Here is a 22,895-nt window from a genome sequence, read left to right as displayed (position 1 = left end):
ATAGTTTGCAGGGGGGCGCCGAACACCCTAGCACCGGCCCTGCTGCAGCCAGATCTCCATATCTGACATCAGGTAAAGGTCCGCTCCCCATCCTACCCCTGGTATCTTCCGTCCACTCTTCTCAATGCCAGTACCAGGGAACAGTTTCCATAGCAGGGGGCCATCAACAGTGTTAGTGTGGGGGTACAGGGGTGGTATATCAGTGGGTAGGGGTAATTCTTTGTGTTCCCCCCACCAGCCCACTGCGCCCATCGATGTCATTGCCCCCCCACCTAGAACCTACCTGCCAGTTCAGTCACAGGGATCCCCCTGCCCCCTTCCCATCCTGCCTAGCGTCCCCCACCATCTCACTGGCCCCCCTCCCATCCCAATGTCTCCCACCCTACCAGCCCTGGGTATTCCCTCCCTTATTAAGCCCAGTGTACCCCCTTCTCCAACATAGTGCCACCCCTTCCCACCATGTCAGTGCCTATTTCCCATTCAGCCCAGTGCCCCCCTATATATCATCCACTGCCTCTCCCCATCAACCTCTATCTGGTGTCATCCATTGTCTCTCCCTGTCACCCTTTTAATGTCACCCACTACCTTTCCCTGTCTCCTACTGCCTCTGCCGTCACCTTCTCCCTCTCATCATCCACTTCCTCTCCCTGTCACCCTCTCCTTTCACACACTGCCTTTCCCCTGCATCACTATCTCGACATCCGCCTCTCTCTCCTGTTACCCTCTTCAAAGCATCACCCTCTCCCTCTCCATGTCAACTTTTCCCTGTCACCCACTGTGTCTCCGTGTCTACCATTCCTGTCACCCACTAGCTCATGGATACAGCATTCCCTTTGAAGCCACGCTTATTATTGTGGGGCACACCCACTTTCCCAGGAGCGTGCTTGCCTTTGGCGCACAAAGTACCCCCCAAGTCATGGTGCCCCCCCTGTCATTTTTTTCTGGATCCGCCCATGGTATCATTAATATGTAACACATCCCTGATAGCCTCTATCATCAATTGCACCCGCTTTGCAAGAGATGCACACCACCGCAACACATCCCCATCACCGTCTGTGGTGTCAGAATCGGTATCCGTGTCGTCTTGTGTGACATGTACAAGCGCACGTTTGTGGGGGTATATAGCGGAGCGTCCCGAGGTACCAGAATCAGGCCATACTGCCATAGAGTTCTGTAATACCTGGGTTGCAGATTCATTACTTGCAACCCTGTCAGAAATTTGAGAAATCCAAGATTTGATAGAGGAAAACCACTCAGGCTCCCTTGTTGGTATCTGTGCTAAACCAGTGCTATCCTGATTACATGGCATGACATCATCCTGGGAGGGCAAATCCTCTGCAGCATATGACACAGTGTCCCTGGACATAGCTAAAGGAGACCACCAAACACTCCACACACACACACACACACACACACACACACACACACACACACACACACACACACACACACACACACACACACACACACACACACACACACACACACAGGGGAGGGCAGACAGAGTTCCCCCCCCCCCCCAAGAATGGCAAGAGAGACACAGAGATTGGAGCCAACCCACACACAGCGCTTTTATACCAAAGGGAGACTCCTTGTCAGCGCTGACTGTGCACCTTAATAGGACATAGTCGTATTGCAGCCTCCCCCCCTTCTACAACCCCCTGGTACCGTTTGTAGATAGCTGGAGTTGCTGTGGAGGGACCAGATTCTCCTTGTCAGTGCTGTGCAGGCAGGAAAATGGCGCTGAATGCTGCTGGGTCCGTATTGAGGAGAAGCTCCGCCCCCTTAATGGCGCTGTCTTCCTGCTCTTCATCAGATTATACCGGCCTGAGGATTTAGTGCTGGCTGAGATCTGAGGACCCCGACAGGCTTCTGGACCAGTGTAGGATATCGCGCTGGCTCAGGGCGCCCATCACAGCGCCGCACCATGTACCACTGAGCCATCCCTGGAGCGCAGTTAATACTGCGCTCCTACACTGATGCCGCAATCTTCACACTGACCCTCCGCTTGCTAGGGGGGTCGGTGTCTCACTCGCCACCGATTCTTCAACTCTGCAAGGGGGTGGCGGCATGCTGCTGAGGCGAGCGGTCCCCTGTGGCGGAGAACGATCAGACCCCTCTGGAGCTCAGTGTCCAGTCAGCGGAGACAGTGGCTCAGACTCCGCAGGGCGGACACTGCTCCCCCTCTCAGTCCCTCGCTGCAGAGAGGCTGTTGCCAGCAGCCTCCCTGTAAAATACTAAACCCTAAAAAAACTTTTTTCCAGGAAAACTTAGGAGAGCTCCCCTAGCTGTGACCGGCTCCTCCGGGCACATTTTCTAAACTGAGTCTGGTAAGAGGTGCAGAGGGGTGAGCCAGCCCACACTCTTAAACTCTTAAAGTGCCTATGGCTCCTGGTGAACCCGTCTATACCCCATGGTACTAATGTGGACCCCAGCATCCTCTAGGACGTAAGAGAAATAAATATTTATTTTTGGATAAACAATAGGGTTTCAGGCTGCTTATACAAGTGGGTGTAAATGCGGGTCAGGTGCTGACAATGGCCCTCATTCCGAGTCGTTCGCTCGGTATTTTTCATCGCATCGCAATGAAAATCCGCTTAGTACGCATGCGCAATATTCGCACTGCGACTGCGCCAAGTAATTTAACAATGAAGATAGTATTTTTACTCACGGCTTTTTCATCGCTCCGGCGATCGTAATGTGATTGACAGGAAATGGGTGTTACTGGGCGGAAACACGGCGTTTTATGGGCGTGTGGATGAAAACGCTACCGTTTCCGGAAAAAACGCAGGAGTGGCTGGAGAAACGGGGGAGTGTCTGAGCGAACGCTGGGTGTGTTTGTGACGTCAAACCAGGAACGACAAGCACTGAACTGATCGCACAGGCAGAGTAAGGTTGAAGTTACTCAGAAACTGCAAAGTAGTTTGTAATCGCAATATTGCGATTACATCGGTCGCAATTTTAAGAAGCTAAGATACACTCCCAGTAGGCGTAGGCTTAGCGTGTGTAACTCTGCTAAATTCGCCTTGCGACCGATCAACTCGGAATGAGGGCCAATAGACTAGACTTACCCATTGATACTGAATCGACTTCTCATTTGTCTACAGTCACTTATTTTATTTTTTTAACAGTTACTTATATAGCGCACACATATGTAGAAGGTCTTTACAGAGATTATTTGGTCATACACATCAGTCCCTGCCCCAGTGGAGCTTCCAATCTGTATTCTCTACCGCATACAAGCAATTTTTGTTGGGAGCCAATTAACCTACCAGTATATTTTTGTAGGGTGGGAGGAAACCCACAGAAACACAGAGAGCACAAACTAGACACAGTTAGTGCCATGGAAGGAGCGCGCGCGCGCACACACACACTTAAAGTGCCAGGCTCCAATGGACCCGACCTATACCCCCCAGTACCAAAGTACATTCCCCAGTATCCACTGTTAGAGAAACAGAACAAATGTAAACATGTTACATTACAGACCCTCCAACATGACCCCATTAGGTATAAAATAATCTATACATGTTCATTTCTGATTGCCATCACCTTGAAACACCTTTTTTTCATAAATTCACTAGTTTAACACCGATAACGGCATGAATTAATAGGGAAGCCCAGGAGCAGAGCATTTTGTACCTGAAGGAAGGGGTCATGTTGAAGGGTCTGTAATTATACTGGTCTTGCAAGAAAACTAGAATTGCCATCATAGTGTGTGGTACAATACCCAGTATATTGTAGAGTGCCTACATGAAGGAATTCTCAAGTTGCAGCACAAGTCCCACAGGACTTACTTCCATACAATGTGTAAAAAAAACAGCTAGTGGTATCACTGATGGAGGCTTTGGCATGTGAGATGAAGTTATCACTACATAAAGTAACCCCACATTTGGGAGTTATATTTCTTATATTTGCATGCATTTATTTATTTATTTATATTGAAATCTGTGTCCCTTGATTGCTTGTTGTCTTATTTGAGATGCAAAGAGTTAACATAATCATATCAGGCTTTAGGAACCTTTAATTATTTAATGGTTGTGACACAGCTAGTTCCAGCTTGCTTGGACCTGTAGTTCTACAAGAGACACCATGGGCCTAATTCAGACCTGATCGCAGGCCGTATGAAAAAACACAGCCTAGCGATCAGGTCTAAACTGCGCATGCACCGCAATGCACAGGCACGTCGCACGGGTACAAAGCGGATCGCCGCTAAAGCAATGGGTTTGTGTGAAGAATCCATTCGCACGGGCGATCGCAAGGAGATTGACAGGAAGAAGGTGTTTGTGGGTGTCATCTGACCGCTTTCTGGGAGTGGTTGGAAAAACGTAGGCGTGTCCATGCGTTTGCAGGGAGGGTTCCTGACGTCAATTCCGGTCACGGACAGGCTGATGTGTTTGCAGCGGCTGAGTAAGTCCTGGGCTACTCAGAGACTGCACAAGATCTGTTTGTACAGCTCTGCTACACAGGCGTCCGCACACTTGCACAGCTAAAATATACTCCCCCTGTAGGTGGCGACTATCTGATCGCAGCAGTGCAAAAATCGCCTGCTAGCGATAAGGTCTGAATTAGGCCCCATATTCACTCAGCGTACAGCAAGATGACAGGAGCTTCGACCCACTTGTGTGTGTTCTACTGCCATCTAGTGATTAAAGTGAAAAAGCCCAACAACAAAAAATAAGAATTTACTTACCGATAATTCTATTTCTCATAGTCCGTAGTGGATGCTGGGAACTCCGTAAGGACCATGGGGATTAGCAGCTCCGCAGGAGACTGGGCACAAAAGTAAAAGCTTTAGGACTACCTTGTGTGCACTGGCTCCTCCCCCTATGACCCTCCTCCAAGCCTCAGTTAGGATACTGTGCCCGGACGAGCGTACACAATAAGGAAGGATTTTGAATCCCGGGTAAGACTCATACCAGCCACACCAATCACACCGTACAACCTGTGATCTGAACCCAGTTAACAGCATGATAACAGAGGAGCCTCTGAAAAGATGGCTCACAACAATAATAACCCGATTTTTGTAACAATAACTATGTACAAGTATTGCAGACAATCCGCACTTGGGATGGGCGCCCAGCATCCACTACGGACTATGAGAAATAGAATTATCGGTAAGTAAATTCTTATTTTCTCTGACGTCCTAGTGGATGCTGGGAACTCCGTAAGGACCATGGGGATTATACCAAAGCTCCCAAACGGGCGGGAGAGTGCGGATGACTCTGCAGCACCGAATGAGAGAACTCCAGGTCCTCCTCAGCCAGGGTATCAAATTTGTAGAATTTAGCAAACGTGTTTGCCCCTGACCAAGTAGCTGCTCGGCAAAGTTGTAACGCCGAGACCCCTCGGGCAGCCGCCCAAGATGAGCCCACCTTCCTTGTGGAATGGGCTTTTACAGATTTAGGCTGTGGCAGGCCTGCCACAGAATGTGCAAGCTGAATTGTACTACAAATCCAACGAGCAATAGTCTGCTTAGAAGCAGGAGCACCCAGCTTATTGGGTGCATACAGGATAAACAGCGAGTCAGATTTCCTGACTCCAGCCGTCCTGGAAACATATATTTTCAGGGCCCTGACTACGTCCAGCAACTTGGAGTCCTCCAAGTCCCTAGTAGCCGCAGGCACCACGATAGGCTGGTTCAAGTGAAATGCTGAAACCACCTTAGGGAGAAATTGAGGACGAGTCCTCAATTCTGCCCTGTCCGTATGAAAAATTAGGTAAGGGCTTTTATAGGATAAAGCCGCCAATTCTGAGACACGCCTGGCTGAAGCCAGGGCTAACAACATTACCACTTTCCAAGTGAGATATTTTAAGTCCACAGTGGAGAGTGGTTCAAACCAATGTGATTTTAGGAAACCCAAAACTACATTGAGATCCCAAGGTGCCACTGGAGGCACAAAAGGAGGCTGTATATGCAGTACCCCCTTGACAAAAGTATGAACTTCAGGAACTGAAGCCAGTTCTTTCTGGAAGAAAATCGACAGGGCCGAAATTTGAACCTTAATGGACCCTAATTTTAGGCCCATAGACAGTCCTGTTTGCAGGAAATGTAGGAAACGACCCAGTTGAAATTCCTCTGTAGGGGCCTTCCTGGCCTCGCACCACGCAACATATTTACGCCAAATCCGGTGATAATGTTGCACGGTTACATCCTTCCTGGCTTTGATCAGGGTAGGGATGACTTCATCCGGAATGCCTTTTTCCTTCAGGATCCGGCGTTCAACCGCCATGCCGTCAAACGCAGCCGCGGTAAGTCTTGGAACAGACAGGGTCCCTGCTGAAGCAGGTCCTTTCTTAGAGGTAGAGGCCACTTCTCTGTGAGCATCTCTTGAAGTTCCGGGTACCAAGTTCTTCTTGGCCAATCCGGAGCCACGAGTATAGTCCTTACTCCTCTCCTTCTTATGATCCTCAGTACCTTGGGTATGAGAGGCAGAGGAGGGAACACATACACTGACTGGTACACCCATGGTGTTACCAGAGCGTCCACAGCTATTGCCTGAGGGTCCCTTGACCTGGCGCAATACCTGTCCAGTTTTTTGTTGAGGCGGGACGCCATCATGTCCACCTTTGGTTTTTTCCAACGGTTCACAATCATGTGGAAGACTTCTGGGTGAAGTCCCCACTCCCCCGGATGGAGGTCGTGTCTGCTGAGGAAGTCTGCTTCCCAGTTGTCCACTCCCGGAATGAACACTGCTGACAGTGCTATCACATGATTTTCCGCCCAGCGAAGAATCCTTGCAACTTCTGTCATTGCCCTCCTGCTTCTTGTGCCGCCCTGTCTGTTTACGTGGGCGACTGCCGTGATGTTGTCTGACTGGATCAGCACCGGCTGACCTTGAAGCAGAGGTCTTGCTAGGCTTAGAGCATTGTAGATGGCCCTTAGCTCCAGGATATTTATGTGGAGTGATGTCTCCAGGCTTGACCACAAGCCCTGGAAATTTCTTCCCTGTGTGACTGCTCCCCAGCCTCTCAGGCTGGCATCCGTGGTCACCAGGACCCAGTCCTGAATGCCGAATCTGCGGCCCTCTAGAAGATGAGCACTCTGCAACCACCACAGGAGAGACACCCTTGTCCTTGGTGACAAGATTATCCGCTGATGCATCTGAAGATGCGACCCGGACCATTTGTCTAGCAGATCCCACTGGAAGGTTCTTGCGTGGAATCTGCCGAATGGGATTGCTTCGTAAGAAGCCACCATCTTTCCCAGGACCCTTGTGCATTGATGCACTGAGTCTTGGCCTGGTTTTAGGAGATTTCTGACTAGTTCGGATAACTCCCTGGCTTTCTCCTCCGGGAGAAACACCTTTTTCTGGACTGTGTCCAGGATCATCCCTAGGAATAGGAGTCGGGTAGTCGGGAGCAGCTGAGATTTTGGAATATTGAGAATCCAACCGTGCTGGCGCAGCACTATCTGAGATAGTGCTACCCCGACTTCCAACTGTTCCCTGGATCTTGCCCTTATCAGGAGATCGTCCAAGTAAGGGATAACTAAAACTCCCTTCCTTCGAAGGAGTATCATCATTTCGGCCATTACCTTGGTAAAGACACGGGGTGCCGTGGACAATCCAAACGGCAGCGTCTGAAACTGATAGTGATAGTTCAGTACCACAAACCTGAGGTACCCTTGGTGAGAAGGGCAAATTGGGACATGTAGGTAAGCATCTTTGATGTCCAGAGACACCATATAGTCCCCGTCTTCCAGGTTTGCAATCACTGCTCTGAGTGACTCCATCTTGAATTTGAACCTTTGTATGTAAGTGTTCAAGGATTTTAGGTTTAAAATTGGTCTCACCGAGCCGTCCGGCTTCGGTACCACAAATAGTGTGGAATAGTACCCCTTTCCCTGTTGTAGGAGGGGTACCTTGATTATCACCTGCTGGGAATACAGCTTGTGAATGGCATCCAATACTGCCTCCCTGTCTGAGGGAGACGTCGGTAAAGCAGACTTTAGAAAACGGCGAGGGGGAGACGTCTCGAATTCCAATTTGTACCCCTGAGAAACCACTTGGAGGATCCAGGGGTCCACCTGCGAGTGGGCCCACTGCGCACTGAACTTCTTGAGACGGGCCCCCACCGTGTCTGCTTGTAAAGCCCCAGCGTCATGCTGAGGACTTTGCGGAGGCGGGAGAGGGCTTTTGTTCCTGGGAACTGGCTGTTTGTTGCAGCCTTTTTCCTCTCCCTCTGCCACGGGGCATAAATGAGGCGCCTTTTGCCCGCTTGCCCTTATGGGGCCGAAAGAACTGCGCCTGATAATACGGCTTCTTGCTTCTGGCTCTGTAAGGGGGCCGGCGGCGCGGCTCTGGGACCGAGCTCCGAGGCTGGGCCTGTGTTCGGTCCCTCTGGAGCTAATGGTGTCCAGTAGCCTAAGAAGCCCAATCCACTCTGCACTTCAGGTGAGTTCGCTTCTTCTCCCCTTAGTCCCTCGAGGCAGTGAGCCTGTTGCCAGCAGGTCTCACTGAAAATAAAAACCTAAAACTAAAACTTTCACTAAGAAGCTCAGGAGAGCCCCTAGTGTGCACCCTTCTCGGCCGGGCACAAAAATCTAACTGAGGCTTGGAGGAGGGTCATAGGGGGAGGAGCCAGTGCACACCAGGTAGTCCTAAAGCTTTTACTTTTGTGCCCAGTCTCCTGCGGAGCCGCTAATCCCCATGGTCCTTACGGAGTTCCCAGCATCCACTAGGACGTCAGAGAAAAGCCTAATGCAGGAGGGAATGCTACGGAATGCTGCAGTTGCCTAACATTTGTATTAGGATGGTTGACATAAACAAAAAAAATAAATCTATGTTTTCAGACCATTTGCACAAAAATGCTTTGCTGCAGAAAGACCTGTTACTGAACATTAAAAAGACGCACACACATTTACTTAGATTTTATTTTCTCTCTATCATATATATATTTATTAACATGAAAATGATAAAATCCATTCCACAGGTTTGTTTCACTGGGAGGAATCCTACATTTTAGTTGGTAACATTCTAAGCCATCAATGTCCCACCTATTGGAGTTAAACTACCCATCAACCAACCAATGGCTTGCACGGCCTGGTAACAGCTTGACAACAAACAGAAGGGCATATGTATTAACCTGGAGAAGGGATAAAAAAGTGATTAAGCAGTAATAAGTGGAAGGTGATAACACACCAGCCAATCATTACGGATTTGAAAAATGACAGTTAAGGGGGGTACACACGGAGAGATCCGTGCTTAAAATCTAAGCAATCTTGCTAGATTGCTTAGATTTTAAGCACGGATCTGCCGTGTGTATGCCCTCCAGCGATAGCGATGCGCGGCCCCGCGCATCGCTATCGCCGATGCTAGATTGAGCCTGCATGCAGGCTCAATCTAGCGGGTCGCTCACTTCACCGTTGTGTGGAGTGAGCGGCCCCCCGTCGGCTTTCCCCCTCGCTCAGCACATCGCGCTGTGCTGAGCGGGGTGAGAGATGTGTGCTGAGCGGTCAGTGTTAAGATCGCTCAGCACACATCTCTCCCGTGAGTACCCCCCTTTAGGATCTGACTGGCTGGTGCGGTATCACCTTCCACATATCACTTCTTTATCACTTCCTTATCCCTTCTCCAGGCTTAATACATCTGCCTCAGAACGTCCGAGGCTGCTGTATTGGCCCCAAAATATATACCAAATTATAATGAAGGGCATTGTCCCTTTCCTTAGCTCATATATTGAGCAGTATGAAACTCTAGATCTGGTGCTGCAAAAGGCACCAAAGTCTAACATACTGTTCTCGTCTTTAAGACATGAAGAAGAAGGGGGCGGGGGTAGTTATATTCTACATTCGTCTTTAATCGTCCAAATCCATGCCAAACTCTGCATAGAGATCTTTGGTGGTGACTCCCCTCAGAAAAGCTGTTTGCAAAGAAAATGAAATGACTAATTAGAAAGACAATAGTCCATTCCCTGCTCTTGGTTATGCTCTCATTATATTTTTTCACATAAATGGGTCAGATTCAATTACCTGCGGTGCCTGCTCCTGGGTTAAGTGCCCGGGGCTATTCCATTGCAGCCTGTGGTTAGCCTGAAGGCTGCACTTACCACAGAAATCTGCGGTAAGTGGGCTTTCTGCATCTACTGCAGCCACCATGGACGCGTTAACCCATGAATCCGTGCACTTAACCTGGAATCTATTGGTTAACACCCATTAGCTGCAAACTTACCAAGCAAGCAAATGTGCCTGTAGTTACATAGCTCCGTGCGGTAAAGCCTGGAGATACAAGTCGGCCAATTGAATCCAACCCATAATCACCAATAATAGCCAGATATCCAAATAAAAATACTATGAGTTGACAATACAAAACTCGCAGTGCAAGCGTATAGATGGCTGTGGCAGCCAGTGGGGGAACTACCAATGGCGATGGAAGCACTGGCTTCTGGGTAACAGCTGTCAGGGTGGCACAAGGGGCACAGATAAATCCATTTATAACCGCTGTCGGTGCTCTGCTGATCACTATAGTGGAGCAGGCAGAAGTTATAGATAGATCTGTCAGTTCCTGGGAAACCCTTTTCGCTTGTTGGCAGCTACCTGGTACAATAAAGTTTAATTTTTATTGTGAAATGGGGTAACTGATGTCACTTGGCACCGCTGACAGAGAAGCCATTGTGTGAAGAGAAGCACAAGGTTAAGTAGCTGCAGGCTGAAGGCAGAGGGATGCAGGGGCTGGAGAGACAGAAGTTGGCTAGCTGGGGAGATAGAAGGGGGCTGGCTGGAGCTGAAGCAATGCTGGGGTGGTGGTGGTGGTGAGACTGGTGCCACAGAAACACAGGTAAACGAGGTTGGAGACAACTGGGGGGGGGGGGGGGGGGGAGTGGCTGGAGATTATTCAAAACTGGCAGGATTCTTCCACTGCCCGCTCAGCTATGCTACTGCGCAAACGCCAGAGGGGAGGGGACAGAGGATCACCACCACCTATTTCTCCTCCAGGCACCTGGTATGAACTAATGTCCCTGGCCAACCAAGTGGTCCAGAGACAATCCTCTAGAAGGCTTTTAACACTGCTTTGCTGAACACAACCTTTAAATCAATGTCTAATTAAAAAGCGAATGATGACTGCACAGTGAATCTCTTACCCAGTCGGCCTAATAACATCTGCCCTGTATCCTTTAACTCATTGTACTGGTGAAGAAGGGAGATGTGCTTGTCTAATTCTGCAAGATGGTAACCTCTAATAAAATAGAATACATGCTGGTTAGAAAACAATATAGAAGAACAACACTGCTGTGAGGATGAAAATAATACGTACTGTGAATATACTTACTCTGCCTCCAGTTGTGCGATATCCTTATCTAGAGAGGCCTCCTTCTGCTTCAGTTCTGAGATCTCTCTTTCCAGGGTATCCTCATGGGCTCCGGGAGGCCGGCTCAGATTGAGAGACTGAACCTGGGAAAAGTCAATGTGTGAAAACCTGTCTGTCAAACACATCCCAAAACCTAGTCACAGCCCTCCACATCAACATTCTGTCTCCAGTCATCTTGTGTGAGATCATGGAAACTGCCATATAGGGATCAACTGGGAAAATCCAATGAAAACACATGGAGTACCATACACAGGTCTGTGATTGATTTATTGAACCAACTGTATTCAACCACACTGCGACTGAATGAGGAATGGGGTCTTGGTAATAGAGGACAAGGCCAATACACTTAGTGACCACTTTTTAAAATTTTACAACAAAATAACTTGGGGCCTGATTAAGAGTCGGACGCAGAGAACATGCAGCACAGACCACGTTTGCATGCACTAGAAGCCACCTCTCAGCAGGATATTATAATGCTGTGGAAACTGGCGACAGGTCAGAGGCAAGGATCTGTTTTTGGAAACACAAAGTGCCCATACAAATAGACTACACAGAATACCACAGAACACTGCCAACCAACCAATATGAATTTATCTTACTATGATGTGGTTAATGAGACTGTCACTCAGACATACGCAGCCTATGGTAGACAAACTGACTTTGTGTTTTACACCTTATGAAAGATTTAAAAAAAGTTTAGATTAGCTATGAATAAAAATAATATCCCACTTTAAAACCACAAGGAAGAGTCTTTACACTAGAATATAAGTAAACAAAATGTAACAAGAATGTTTTTTATTCTGCTTTATTTCTGGACAGAGAATATACACTGTAAAGAGAAAAGGATGAATTTTGTATTTGTGGTGACATCATATTCCACTTACCGGAGATTTAAATCCAATGTTGCAATTTCGGCGGATTCCCACTGACGTTCTAGGTTAAAACAAATGACAATGAAAAGGACATAGATATATGGTCCATAAAGGACACCTCAGACCATATTGTAAGTCTTCTGTACCCCCCACTCACAACGTTCCCTGTCTTACTGCTACAGAAGGAGCTGTGTGTTGTAACAGTGGGAGCCCAGGTTAGCCCCATTTACAAAATCTTGGTCACATAACTGAATAATCTCAAGACCTTTGGCCATTGACAAACCATTTATTAATTTCCCCCTCACAATTACCATGAAGGTAAAATAAATTCTGGCAGCAAAAACGGCGCAATGGGGAAAATACCGGCAGCACGACTTCACAGCCAGGCTGCACAGGCAGAGGGGCATTCCATTATTCAGCAATACGGTCGCAACTGCATTACGATCGTATCGCTCGCAGCTATAAGCACGTTGGGCGGCCCCCAGCAAGCGAGTGATAGCAGTTTGCTTATTTAGCAAAACTGCAACTGAAGCTGAATCAGGTCCTTACCCCAGATGACTATTACAACAATCACCTTTCACAAAAAAACAATGCACTAATCTGAAATCTAAATACTTTGTACTATAAAATATCTCACATTCTGTTTGTTGGGATGTGACAGGGTACACCAAAGGGGATGAACACTTATTAAATGATGACATTTCAATTTTTATATTGTTATTACTTTTTGGTATACTATTTTTTTTTTTGTGGGGGGGACGGACACTGAAGATTTATGTATTGCACAGGTTCGCAAACTCGGTCCTCAGGACCTCACACGGTGCATGTTTTGCAGGTCTCCTCACAGAATCACAAATAAATAATTAGCTCCACCTGTGGACCTTTTAAAATGTGTCAGTGAGTAATTAATACACCTGTGCACCTGCTGGGCTACCTACAAAACATGCACTGTGTGGGGTCCTGAGGACCGAGTTTGAGAACCTGTGATGTATTGCATACAAATACTAATATCTATTCTATTTCTAACTAATAAGAAGTTCAAGGCAGTTTGGAAATTGGAAGAAGACGGATGTTTGTTTCAAGGCACCGCATTTTTCAATTCCACACAATCCAGGAAAACACACTGTGAATGCAAATCTTGACAAACACTACAGAAAACAATGAAACACAAGATGAAAGGCCCTTGCAATCTGAAGGAGATAAGTGAGATGAGATACATGGGGTAATTCAGAGTTCATCGCAGCAGCAAATTTGTTAGCAGTTGGGCCATAGGGGGTAATTCCAAGTTGATCGCAGCAGGAATTTTGTTAGCAGTTGGGCAAAACCACGTGCACTGACTGCAGGGGAGGCAGATTTAACATGTGCAGAGAGAGTTAGATTTGGGTGTGGTGTGTTTAATCTGCAATCTAATTTGCAGTGTAAAAATAAAGCAGACAGTATTTACCCTGCACAGAAACAAAATAACCCACCCAAATCTAACTCTTTCTGCACATGTTATATCTGCCTCCCCTGCAGTGCACATGGTTTTGCCCAACTGCTAACAAAATTCCTGCTGCGATCAACTTGGAATTACCCCCATAGTTGCCTACCCTCCCGCATTCTGCAGGTGACTCCCTGAAATAGTAGCAATCTCCCTGACTCCCTGATTAGTCCATCAATCTCCCTGATTGCACCTTATCCCCTTTATGCAGCTGTTACATTCTTGGGGAAAGAGAGAAATCAGAGATACATACATTCAAATGGGATCATCAGTGCCATTTCCCTGCATTATAAGGCACAAAGATCCCTATGGCTATATGCATTTTAAATAAAGTTTCTCATGGCCACTTACAATATATGGAACCTCTTGTAAAACACAATACACAAACAAATATGAGTCTTTTCTTCAACAAGTAGATCTTACTAACTTTGGGGCTCATTTACATTTGGATGTAAGTCATTTTAGGACACGTCTCTCCGATGTAGCGGTACAAGTCCGCGCTGATAGGTGTTACTGTTATATCTCCCTGACATGCTTTTTCAAAAGTAGGCAAGTATGAGATGGGCAAAACCATGTGCACTGCAGGTGTGGCAGATATAACATGTGCAGAGAGAGTTAGATTTGGGTGGGTTATATTGTTTCTGTGCAGGGTAAATACTGGCTGCTTTATTTTTACACTGCAATTTAGATTTCAGTTTGAACACACTACACCCAAATCCAATGGGCCCTACACACTTTGTGATCCGCCGCCGAGCAGCCCGGGCAGTGATGGGGGGAGTGAAGTTTCTTCACTCCCCCCGTCACCATAGCAGTGTATGCAAATATGGATGACATTATCCATATTGGCCTGCATGCACAAGCGACGGGGCACCAGCGATGAACGAGCGCGGGGCCGCGCATCGTTCATCGCTGGTGCCTCCACACTAAAAGATATGAATGGTATCTCGTTAATTAATTAACGAGATCGTTCATATCTTTCAGTATTATCGCCCAGTGTGTAGGGCCCATAACTCTCTCTGCACATGTTATATCTGCCCCCCCCCTGCAGTGCACATGGTTTTGCCCAACTGCTAACAAATTTGCTGCTGCGATCAACTCTGAATTAGGCCCACCGTACGAGGCAGACTTCATTTTGTGTAGTGCATCAGCTGTATGCGATCCTAGTGTAAAGCAGCAGAGTATGAACCGGTAACCCATCTACTGTACTTTCTATGAAAGCGTAAACATAAAATACATTCAGGCACTGCCTAGGGCAGTCCGCCCCGCATGTCAGTGCCGCCGCCCCCCCCGCAGAAGTGCAAAGGCATCGCACAGCGGCGATGCCTTTGCACTTCAACCGTAGCTCCCGACCAGCGCAGATTTAGCATGCTGGTTGGGAGCTACTCGTCGCTCCCCGGCCCACAACGGCTGCGTGTTACATCACGCAGCCGCCGCGGCCCGCCCCCCCAACGGTCCAGCCACGCCTGCGTTGGCCGGACCGCACCCCCTAAACGGCGGCTTGATGCCGCCATCCAGCCCCCTTCCACCCAGCGACCGCCTCTGCCTCAGAGGCGATCGCTAGGCACGGACGGCTGCCATGCGCTGGCGCATTGCGGCGCCGGTGCAGTTCCGACCCGATCGCTGTGACAAACTGCAGCGAGCGATCGGGTCGGAATGACCCCCTATGTTCCCTACCACATGTGCAGACCTATTGCGCCGGCCCTGCAGCACAGCTGATGGCCGATATATCTGCAGAGACATTGATGCATTGTGTTGTGGGTACAGGCGGCAGCCACTTGCTCCAAAGGCCGCTGGTGACCGACATCGCTACTGGGTGGGCGCATGTAAACACGCACACCCAGTTGCAACGTCAGGCACAACACATCACACTTCGGTAAGCATGTAGATAGGTCACTGGCTTGGCCGATGCCTCGGCCTAGTGTGTACCCAGCATTAGCCAACCAGAAGCGACCGTACATCGCCATGATTGTAAGCTCACAAGTTGTACCAGTGGTTGAGCACCTACAAGTGATCCACATTGTGCGAATGCACCCCACCCCCGCCTCTCTGAGATGAAAACGCGTCGGGCCACCACTGGGAAGAATGCGTGAGAATGTTTTGCACAGTAGAAGTCGACAAATTTTGCTAAACTGAAAAGTCAAACTGTGTTCACGTCCAACTCTACATGAGTGGTGGAGATGGGGCTGAATTAGGAAGTCACCCTGCACTGCACTAATCTGAAACTACTGAGGTCTGGCCACAGCTCACCTGCAGGGCCTGTTCCTGGGGGTGAGGGAGGAAGCCTGGCTGGCCCCCCTCTGGGGAAGCCCTGAGCCTGTAGGTGACTCCAGTCTGGTGCAGCTCCTGCAGTAAGTTACTAATAGAAACTGTGCTCTAGCCTCTAGCGCCTCGCACTCCAAAGAGATACTCCGGGTCAGCTGACCTGTCACATGATAATCCTGGTGAACGAGGGGCTGGTGGGAAGGTAGATGCTAGAATCAAGTGGGCTAAGGGACCTTTTCCGTAAAGGGGAGGAGTTACGACGCAAGGGGGAGGAGCTAGGCCAGCGGGATAGTTCCTCTACTATCCACGCCACCAACTATTACCTTTAGTAATTAGGTGGTGAGCGAAGCGGAGCGGAGCGAGCCACCGTGCCCGAAGCGTGGCGAGCGTACTTTTCGGGTACCCTGTTCGCCCGTAGCTCCTCCCCCTGGTGACGTAGCTCCTCCCCTCAATACGTCACAAGGTCCCTTCAGCCCCTCCGATATAGAACCAAGGTTGGTTCTATATCGGAGGGGCTGAAGGGACCTTGTGACGTATTGAGGGGAGGAGCTACGTCACCAGGGGGAGGAGCTACGGGCGAACAGGGTACCCGAAAAGTACCCTCGCGGGCTCGCTTCGCTCGCCACGCTTCGGGCACGGTGGCTCGCTCCGCTCCGCTTCGCTCACCACCTAATTACTAAAGGTAATAGTTGGTGGCGTGGATAGTAGAGGAACTATCCCGCTGGCCTAGCTCCTCCCCCTTGCGTCGTAACTCCTCCCCCTTACGGAAAAGGTCCCTTAGCCCACTTGATTCTAGCATCTACCATAGAACCAACCCTGGTGGGAGTGTCCACACAAATATCACCCCGAGATGGAGGTAGGACACGCCCATATACTGACACTCGCATGTCCGGGAGCGTAATGATGACACTGGTTTAGCGGCCACGCCCCTGGGACCGTCCCCCCTGGCATGGTGATAGGTACAGCTGGCAGTGACGTCACGGGGGCGCGCACGGCTCTGGGGGCGCGCGGCGCAGGGCATTGTGGGCGCGCGGTGACGTGTTCCCCGGCCGGACCCAGGATGGCTGACGACAGGCAGCACAAGCTGGCGGCGGCCCGGAGGAAGGTAAGCCCACTAGTCCAGTACCAGTGACGGCGTGTCCGGGTTCTGCCGATGGCAGCTGGAGTCCCGGTATGGGCGGTAGGCGACACGTCCAGGGGTAGATGGGAGGTGTCAGGGGGTATGCGAGTGACAGTTGTGTCAGGTAGTGGGTGAGGTGGCGCTCGCTGTGCGGTAGAGGGGACTACAGCCCATAGTGCAGGGGAACTGACAGCCCATAGTGCAGGGGGAATGACAGACAGGCACCACTATGGTGACAGTACAGGGTGTGGGATAGGAGGAGAGGGTGACAGGCCATGTACAGGGTCTAGGATAGGGAGGAGGGGGTGACAGGCCATGTACAGGGTCTAGGATAGGGAGGAGGGGGTGACGGGCCATGTACAGGGTCTAGGATAGGGAGGAGGGAGTGACGGGCCATGTACAGGGTCTAGGATAGGGAGGAGGGGGGTGACGGGCCATGTACAGGGTCTAGGATAGGGAGGAGGGGGTGACAGGCCATGTACAGGGTCTAGGATAGGGAGGAGGGGGTGACAGGCCATGTACAGGGTCTAAGATAGGGAGGAGGGGGGTGACGGGCCATGTACAGGGTCTAGGATAGGGAGGAGGGAGTGACAGGCCATGTACATGGTCTAGGATAGGGAGGAGGGGGGTGACGGGCCATGTACAGGGTCTAGGATAGGGAGGAGGGGGTGACAGGCCATGTACAGGGTCTAGGATAGGGAGGAGGGAGTGACGGGCCATGTACATGGTCTAGGATAGGGAGGAGGGGGTGACGGGCCATGTACAGGGTCTAGGATAGGGAGGAGGGGGTGACAGGCCCTGGGAGGGGGTGACGGGCCATGTACAGGGTCTAGGATAGGGAGGAGGGGGTGACGGGCCATGTACAGGGTCTAGGATAGGGAGGAGGGAGTGACAGGCCATGTACAGGGTCTAGGATAGGGAGGAGGGGGTGACAGGCCATGTACAGGGTCTAGGATAGGGAGGAGGGGGTGACGGGCCATGTACAGGGTCTAGGATAGGGAGGAGGGGGTGACGGGCCATGTACAGGGTCTAGGATAGGGAGGAGGGAGTGACGGGCCATGTACAGGGTCTAGGATAGGGAGGAGGGGGTGACGGGCCATGTACAGGGTCTAGGATAGGGAGGAGGGAGTGACGGGCCATGTACATGGTCTAGGATAGGGAGGAGGGGGGTGACGGGCCATGTACAGGGTCTAGGATAGGGAGGAGGGGGTGACAGGCCCTGGGAGGGGGTGACGGGCCATGTACAGGGTCTAGGATAGGGAGGAGGGGGTGACGGGCCATGTACAGGGTCTAGGATAGGGAGGAGGGAGTGACAGGCCATGTACAGGGTCTAGGATAGGGAGGAGGGGGTGACGGGCCATGTACAGGGTCTAGGATAGGGAGGAGGGGGTGACGGGCCATGTACAGGGTCTAGGATAGGGAGGAGGGGGTGACGGGCCATGTACAGGGTCTAGGATAGGGAGGAGGGGGTGACGGGCCATGTACAGGGTCTAGGATAGGGAGGAGGGGGTGACGGGCCATGTACAGGGTCTAGGATAGGGAGGAGGGGGTGACGGGCCATGTACAGGGTCTAGGATAGGGAGGAGGGGGTGACGGGCCATGTACAGGGTCTAGGATAGGGAGGAGGGGGTGACGGGCCATGTACAGGGTCTAGGATAGGGAGGAGGGGGTGACGGGCCATGTACAGGGTCTAGGATAGGGAGGAGGGGGTGACGGGCCATGTACAGGGTCTAGGATAGGGAGGAGGGGGTGACGGGCCATGTACAGGGTCTAGGATAGGGAGGAGGGGGTGACGGGCCATGTACAGGGTCTAGGATAGGGAGGAGGGGGTGACGGGCCATGTACAGGGTCTATGATGGGAAGGAGGTGGTGACGGGCCATGTACAGGGTCTGGGATGGGGATGAGGAGTGTGACGGGCCATGTACAGAGTCTATGATAGGCTATGTACAGGATCTGGGATGGGACAAGGGGGTGACGGGCCCGGTCCAGGATGTGGAGCAGGTGACAGGCCATGTACAGGGTTTGGGATGGGAAGGAGGTGGTGACAGGCCATGTACAGGGTCTGGGATGTGGAGAGGGTGACGGGCCATGTACAGTTTCTGGCATGTGGTGACGATGACGGGTCATGTACAGTGTCTGGGATGGGAAGGAGGCGGTGACAGGCCATGCACAGGGTTTGGGATGAGTGGAGGGGGTGAAAGGTCATGTTCAGGATCTGGCATGGGAAAGAGGAGGGTGACTGGCCATGTACAGGATCTGGGATGGGAAGGAGGGGTAACAGGACATGTACAAGGTCTGCGATAGGAAGGAGGGGGTGACAGGCCATGTACAAGGTCTGCGATGGGAAGGAGGGGGTGACAGGCCATGTACAAGGTCTGCGATGGGAAGGAGGGGGTAACCGGCCATGTACAAGGTCTGCGATGGGAAGGAGGGGGTAACAGGCCATGTACAAGGTCTGGGATAGGAAGGAGGGGATGACCGGCCATGTAGAGAGTCTGGGATGGGAAGGAAATGTGACGGGCCATGTACAGGGTCTGGGATGGGGATGAGGAGTGTGACGGGCCATGTACAGGGTCTGGGATGGGGATGAGGAGTGTGACGGGCCATGTACAGGGTCTGGGATGGGGATGAGGAGTGTGACGGGCCATGTACAGGGTCTGGGATGGGGATGAGGAGTGTGACGGGCCATGTACAGGGTCTGGGATGGGGATGAGGAGTGTGACGGGCCATGTACAGGGTCTGGGATGGGGATGAGGAGTGTGACGGGCCATGTACAGGGTCTGGGATGGGGATGAGGAGTGTGACGGGCCATGTACAGAGTCTGGGATGAGGAGTGTGACGGGCCATGTACAGGGTCTGGGATGGGGATGAGGAGTGTGACGGGCCATGTACAGAGTCTGGGATGAGGAGTGTGACGGGCCATGTACAGGGTCTGGGATGGGGATGAGGAGTGTGACGGGCCATGTACAGGGTCTGGGATGGGGATGAGGAGTGTGACGGGCCATGTACAGGGTCTGGGATGGGGATGAGGAGTGTGACGGGCCATGTACAGGGTCTGGGATGGGGATGAGGAGTGTGACGGGCCATGTACAGGGTCTGGGATGGGGATGAGGAGGGTGACGGGCCATGTACAGGGTCTGGGATGGGGATGAGGAGTGTGACGGGCCATGTACAGGGTCTGGGATGGGGATGAGGAGTGTGACGGGCCATGTACAGGGTCTGGGATGGGGATGAGGAGTGTGACGGGCCATGTACAGAGTCTGGGATGAGGAGTGTGACGGGCCATGTACAGGGTCTGGGATGGGGATGAGGAGTGTGACGGGCCATGTACAGGGTCTGGGATGGGGATGAGGAGTGTGACGGGCCATGTACAGGGTCTGGGATGGGGATGAGGAGTGTGACGGGCCATGTACAGGGTCTGGGATGGGGATGAGGAGTGTGACGGGCCATGTACAGGGTCTGGGATGGGGATGAGGAGTGTGACGGGCCATGTACAGGGTCTGGGATGGGGATGAGGAGTGTGACGGGCCATGTACAGGGTCTGGGATGGGGATGAGGAGGGTGACGGGCCATGTACAGGGTCTGGGATGGGGATGAGGAGTGTGACGGGCCATGTACAGAGTCTGGGATGAGGAGTGTGACGGACCATGTACAGGGTCTGGGATGGGGATGAGGAGTGTGACGGGCCATGTACAGAGTCTGGGATGAGGAGTGTGACGGGCCATGTACAGGGTCTGGGATGGGGATGAGGAGTGTGACGGGCCATGTACAGGGTCTGGGATGGGGATGAGGAGTGTGACGGGCCATGTACAGGGTCTGGGATGGGGATGAGGAGTGTGACGGGCCATGTACAGGGTCTGGGATGGGGATGAGGAGTGTGACGGGCCATGCACAGGGTCTGGGATGGGGATGAGGAGTGTGACGGGCCATGTACAGGGTCTGGGATGGGGATGAGGAGGGTGACGGGCCATGTACAGGGTCTGGGATGGGGATGAGGAGGGTGACGGGCCATGTACAGGGTCTGTGATTGGGATGAGGAGTGTGACGGGCCATGTACAGAGTCTGGGATGGGAGCAGGAGGGTGAAAGGCCATGTACAGGGTCTGTGATTGGGATGAGGAGGGTGACAGGCCATGTACAAGGTGGGGAAAATATATGGAATATGCAACTACCAAAGTGTTTTGAGGATAGCATTAAGAATAAACAGAAATATAAAGCATGTCCTGATCATTGGATAAATTATGAGCCTTTGTGTCAATAAATGGAACAAACTCGCTAACCGATAAATAATGTACAGTAATGGTAATAAATGGTATAATTTCTTGCAATAGGGGGAAAGCCTATTTTCTCTAACGTCCTAGTGGATGCTGGGGACTCCGTCAGGACCATGGGGAATAGCGGGCTCCGCAGGAGACAGGGCACATCTAAAAAAGCTTTTAGGTCACATGGTGCGTACTGGCTCCTCCCCCCTATGACCCTCCTCCAAGCCTCAGTTAGGTTTTTGTGCCCGTCCGAGAGGGTGCAATCTAGGTGGCTCTCTTAAAGAGCTGTTTAGAAAAGTTTTTTTTTTTTTTTTTTTAGGTTTCAATCTCAGTGATTCCTGCTGGCAACAGGATCACTGCATCGAGGGACTTAGGGGAGAGATTTCCAACTCACCTGCGTGCAGGATGGATTGGAGTCTTAGGCTACTGGACACTTAGCTCCAGAGGGAGTCGGAACACAGGTCAGCCTGGGGTTCGTCCCGGAGCCGCGCCGCCGATCCCCCTTACAGACGCTGAAGAGACGGCAGAACGGAGGTCCGGAAACAGGCGGCAGAAGACTCCACAGTCTTCATGAAGGTAGCGCACAGCACTGCAGCTGTGCGCCATTGTTGTCACACGGCTCACGGACTCAGTCACGGAGGGTGCAGGGCGCTGCTGGGGGCGCCCTGGGCAGCAATATAATTACCTTTAGTGGCAAAAGAAATACATCACATATACCCATTAAGGCTATATGTATGTATTTTGACCCAGGCCAGTTTCTTAAAAACCGGGAGAAAAATCCCGCCGAAAAAGGGGCGGAGCTTATTCTCCTCAGCACTCAGCGCCATTTTCCTGCTCAGCTCCGCTGGTGAGGAAGGCTCCCAGGACTCTCCCCTGCACTGCACTACAGAAACAGGGTAACAAAGAGAAGGGGGGCATAAATTGGCGATATTTATATATTAAGAGCGCATATATAGTAAACAACACCTTCTAGGGTTGTTTTTATACATTTATAGCGCTTTTGGTGTGTGCTGGCAAACTCTCCCTCTGTCTCCCCAAAGGGCTAAGGGGTCCTGTCTTCGATTAGAGCATTCCCTGTGTGGCTGCTGTGTGTCGGTACGTGTGTGTCGACATGTATGAGGACGATGTTGGTGTGGAGGCAGAGCAATTGCCGATGATGGTAATGTCACCCCCTAGGGAGTCGACACCGGAATGGATGGCTTTAGTTATGGAATTACGTGATAATGTCAGCACACTGCAAAAGTCAGTTGACGAAATGAGACGCCCGGCAAACCAGTTAGTACCGGTTCAGGCGTCTCAGACACCGTCAGGGGCTGTAAAACGTTCTTTACCTCAGTCAGTCGACACGGGTACCGACACAGATGAATCTAGTGTCGACGGTGAAGAAACAAACGTATTTTCCAATAGGGCCACACGTTATATGATCACGGCAATGAAGGAGGCGTTACAGATCTCTGATACTGCTGGTACCTCAAAAAGGGGTATTATGTGGGGGGTGAAAAAACTACCTGTATTTTTCCCAGAATCAGAGGAATTGAATGATGTGTGTGATGAAGCGTGGGTTACCCCCGATAGAAAATTGCTAATTTCAAA

The 22,895-nt window shown here is 51.1% G+C and overlaps 2 protein-coding genes across 10 annotated transcripts in view; one reads left to right on the top strand and one right to left on the bottom strand.

Annotated features, from left to right (window-relative positions):
• Positions 1-8,854: 8,854 nt before the first annotated feature.
• On the bottom strand, positions 8,855-16,807 carry SWI5 (SWI5 homologous recombination repair protein). Its single transcript, XM_063938496.1, has 6 exons — positions 16,736-16,807; positions 15,906-16,111; positions 12,191-12,239; positions 11,268-11,389; positions 11,080-11,174; positions 8,855-9,861 (listed from the first exon to the last, which is right to left on the bottom strand). The coding sequence occupies exons 1-6, from the start codon at positions 16,805-16,807 to the stop codon at positions 9,797-9,799; spliced, it is 609 nt and encodes a 202-aa protein (XP_063794566.1). The 3' UTR covers positions 8,855-9,796.
• Positions 16,808-16,811: 4 nt separating this feature from the next.
• The window catches only part of GOLGA2 (golgin A2), a 135,737-nt gene continuing 129,653 nt past the window's right edge, over positions 16,812-22,895 (top strand). For 3 of the 9 annotated variants that reach the window (XM_063936623.1, XM_063936622.1, XM_063936620.1), the window contains exon 1: positions 16,815-17,025. In XM_063936623.1, the coding sequence (XP_063792693.1) occupies positions 16,870-17,025 (156 nt within the window). In that variant the 5' untranslated portion in view covers positions 16,815-16,869. Of the gene's footprint in view, positions 17,026-22,895 lie in introns of all 9 variants that reach the window. The other 6 variants (XM_063936619.1, XM_063936617.1, XM_063936616.1 and 3 more) reach the window with 3 other exon arrangements.

This window comes from Pseudophryne corroboree, chromosome 8 (genome assembly GCF_028390025.1).
Source record: "Pseudophryne corroboree isolate aPseCor3 chromosome 8, aPseCor3.hap2, whole genome shotgun sequence".
Taxonomy (NCBI): Eukaryota; Metazoa; Chordata; class Amphibia; order Anura; family Myobatrachidae; genus Pseudophryne; species Pseudophryne corroboree.
This window is presented reverse-complemented; position numbering and strand designations above follow the sequence as displayed.

Excerpts from the sequence above, each read along its gene's own strand:
- SWI5 (XM_063938496.1), bottom strand. The coding sequence starts at position 16,807 with ATGCGAGTGTCAGTATATGGGCGTGTCCTACCTCCATCTCGGGGTGAT. Across the intron at positions 11,175-11,267 it reads ATCGCACAACTGGAGGCAGA|AGGTTACCATCTTGCAGAAT; the intron begins GTAAGTATATTC and ends CTATTTTATTAG. Across the intron at positions 9,862-11,079 it reads GATGTTATTAGGCCGACTGG|CTTTTCTGAGGGGAGTCACC; the intron begins GTAAGAGATTCA and ends CTTTGCAAACAG.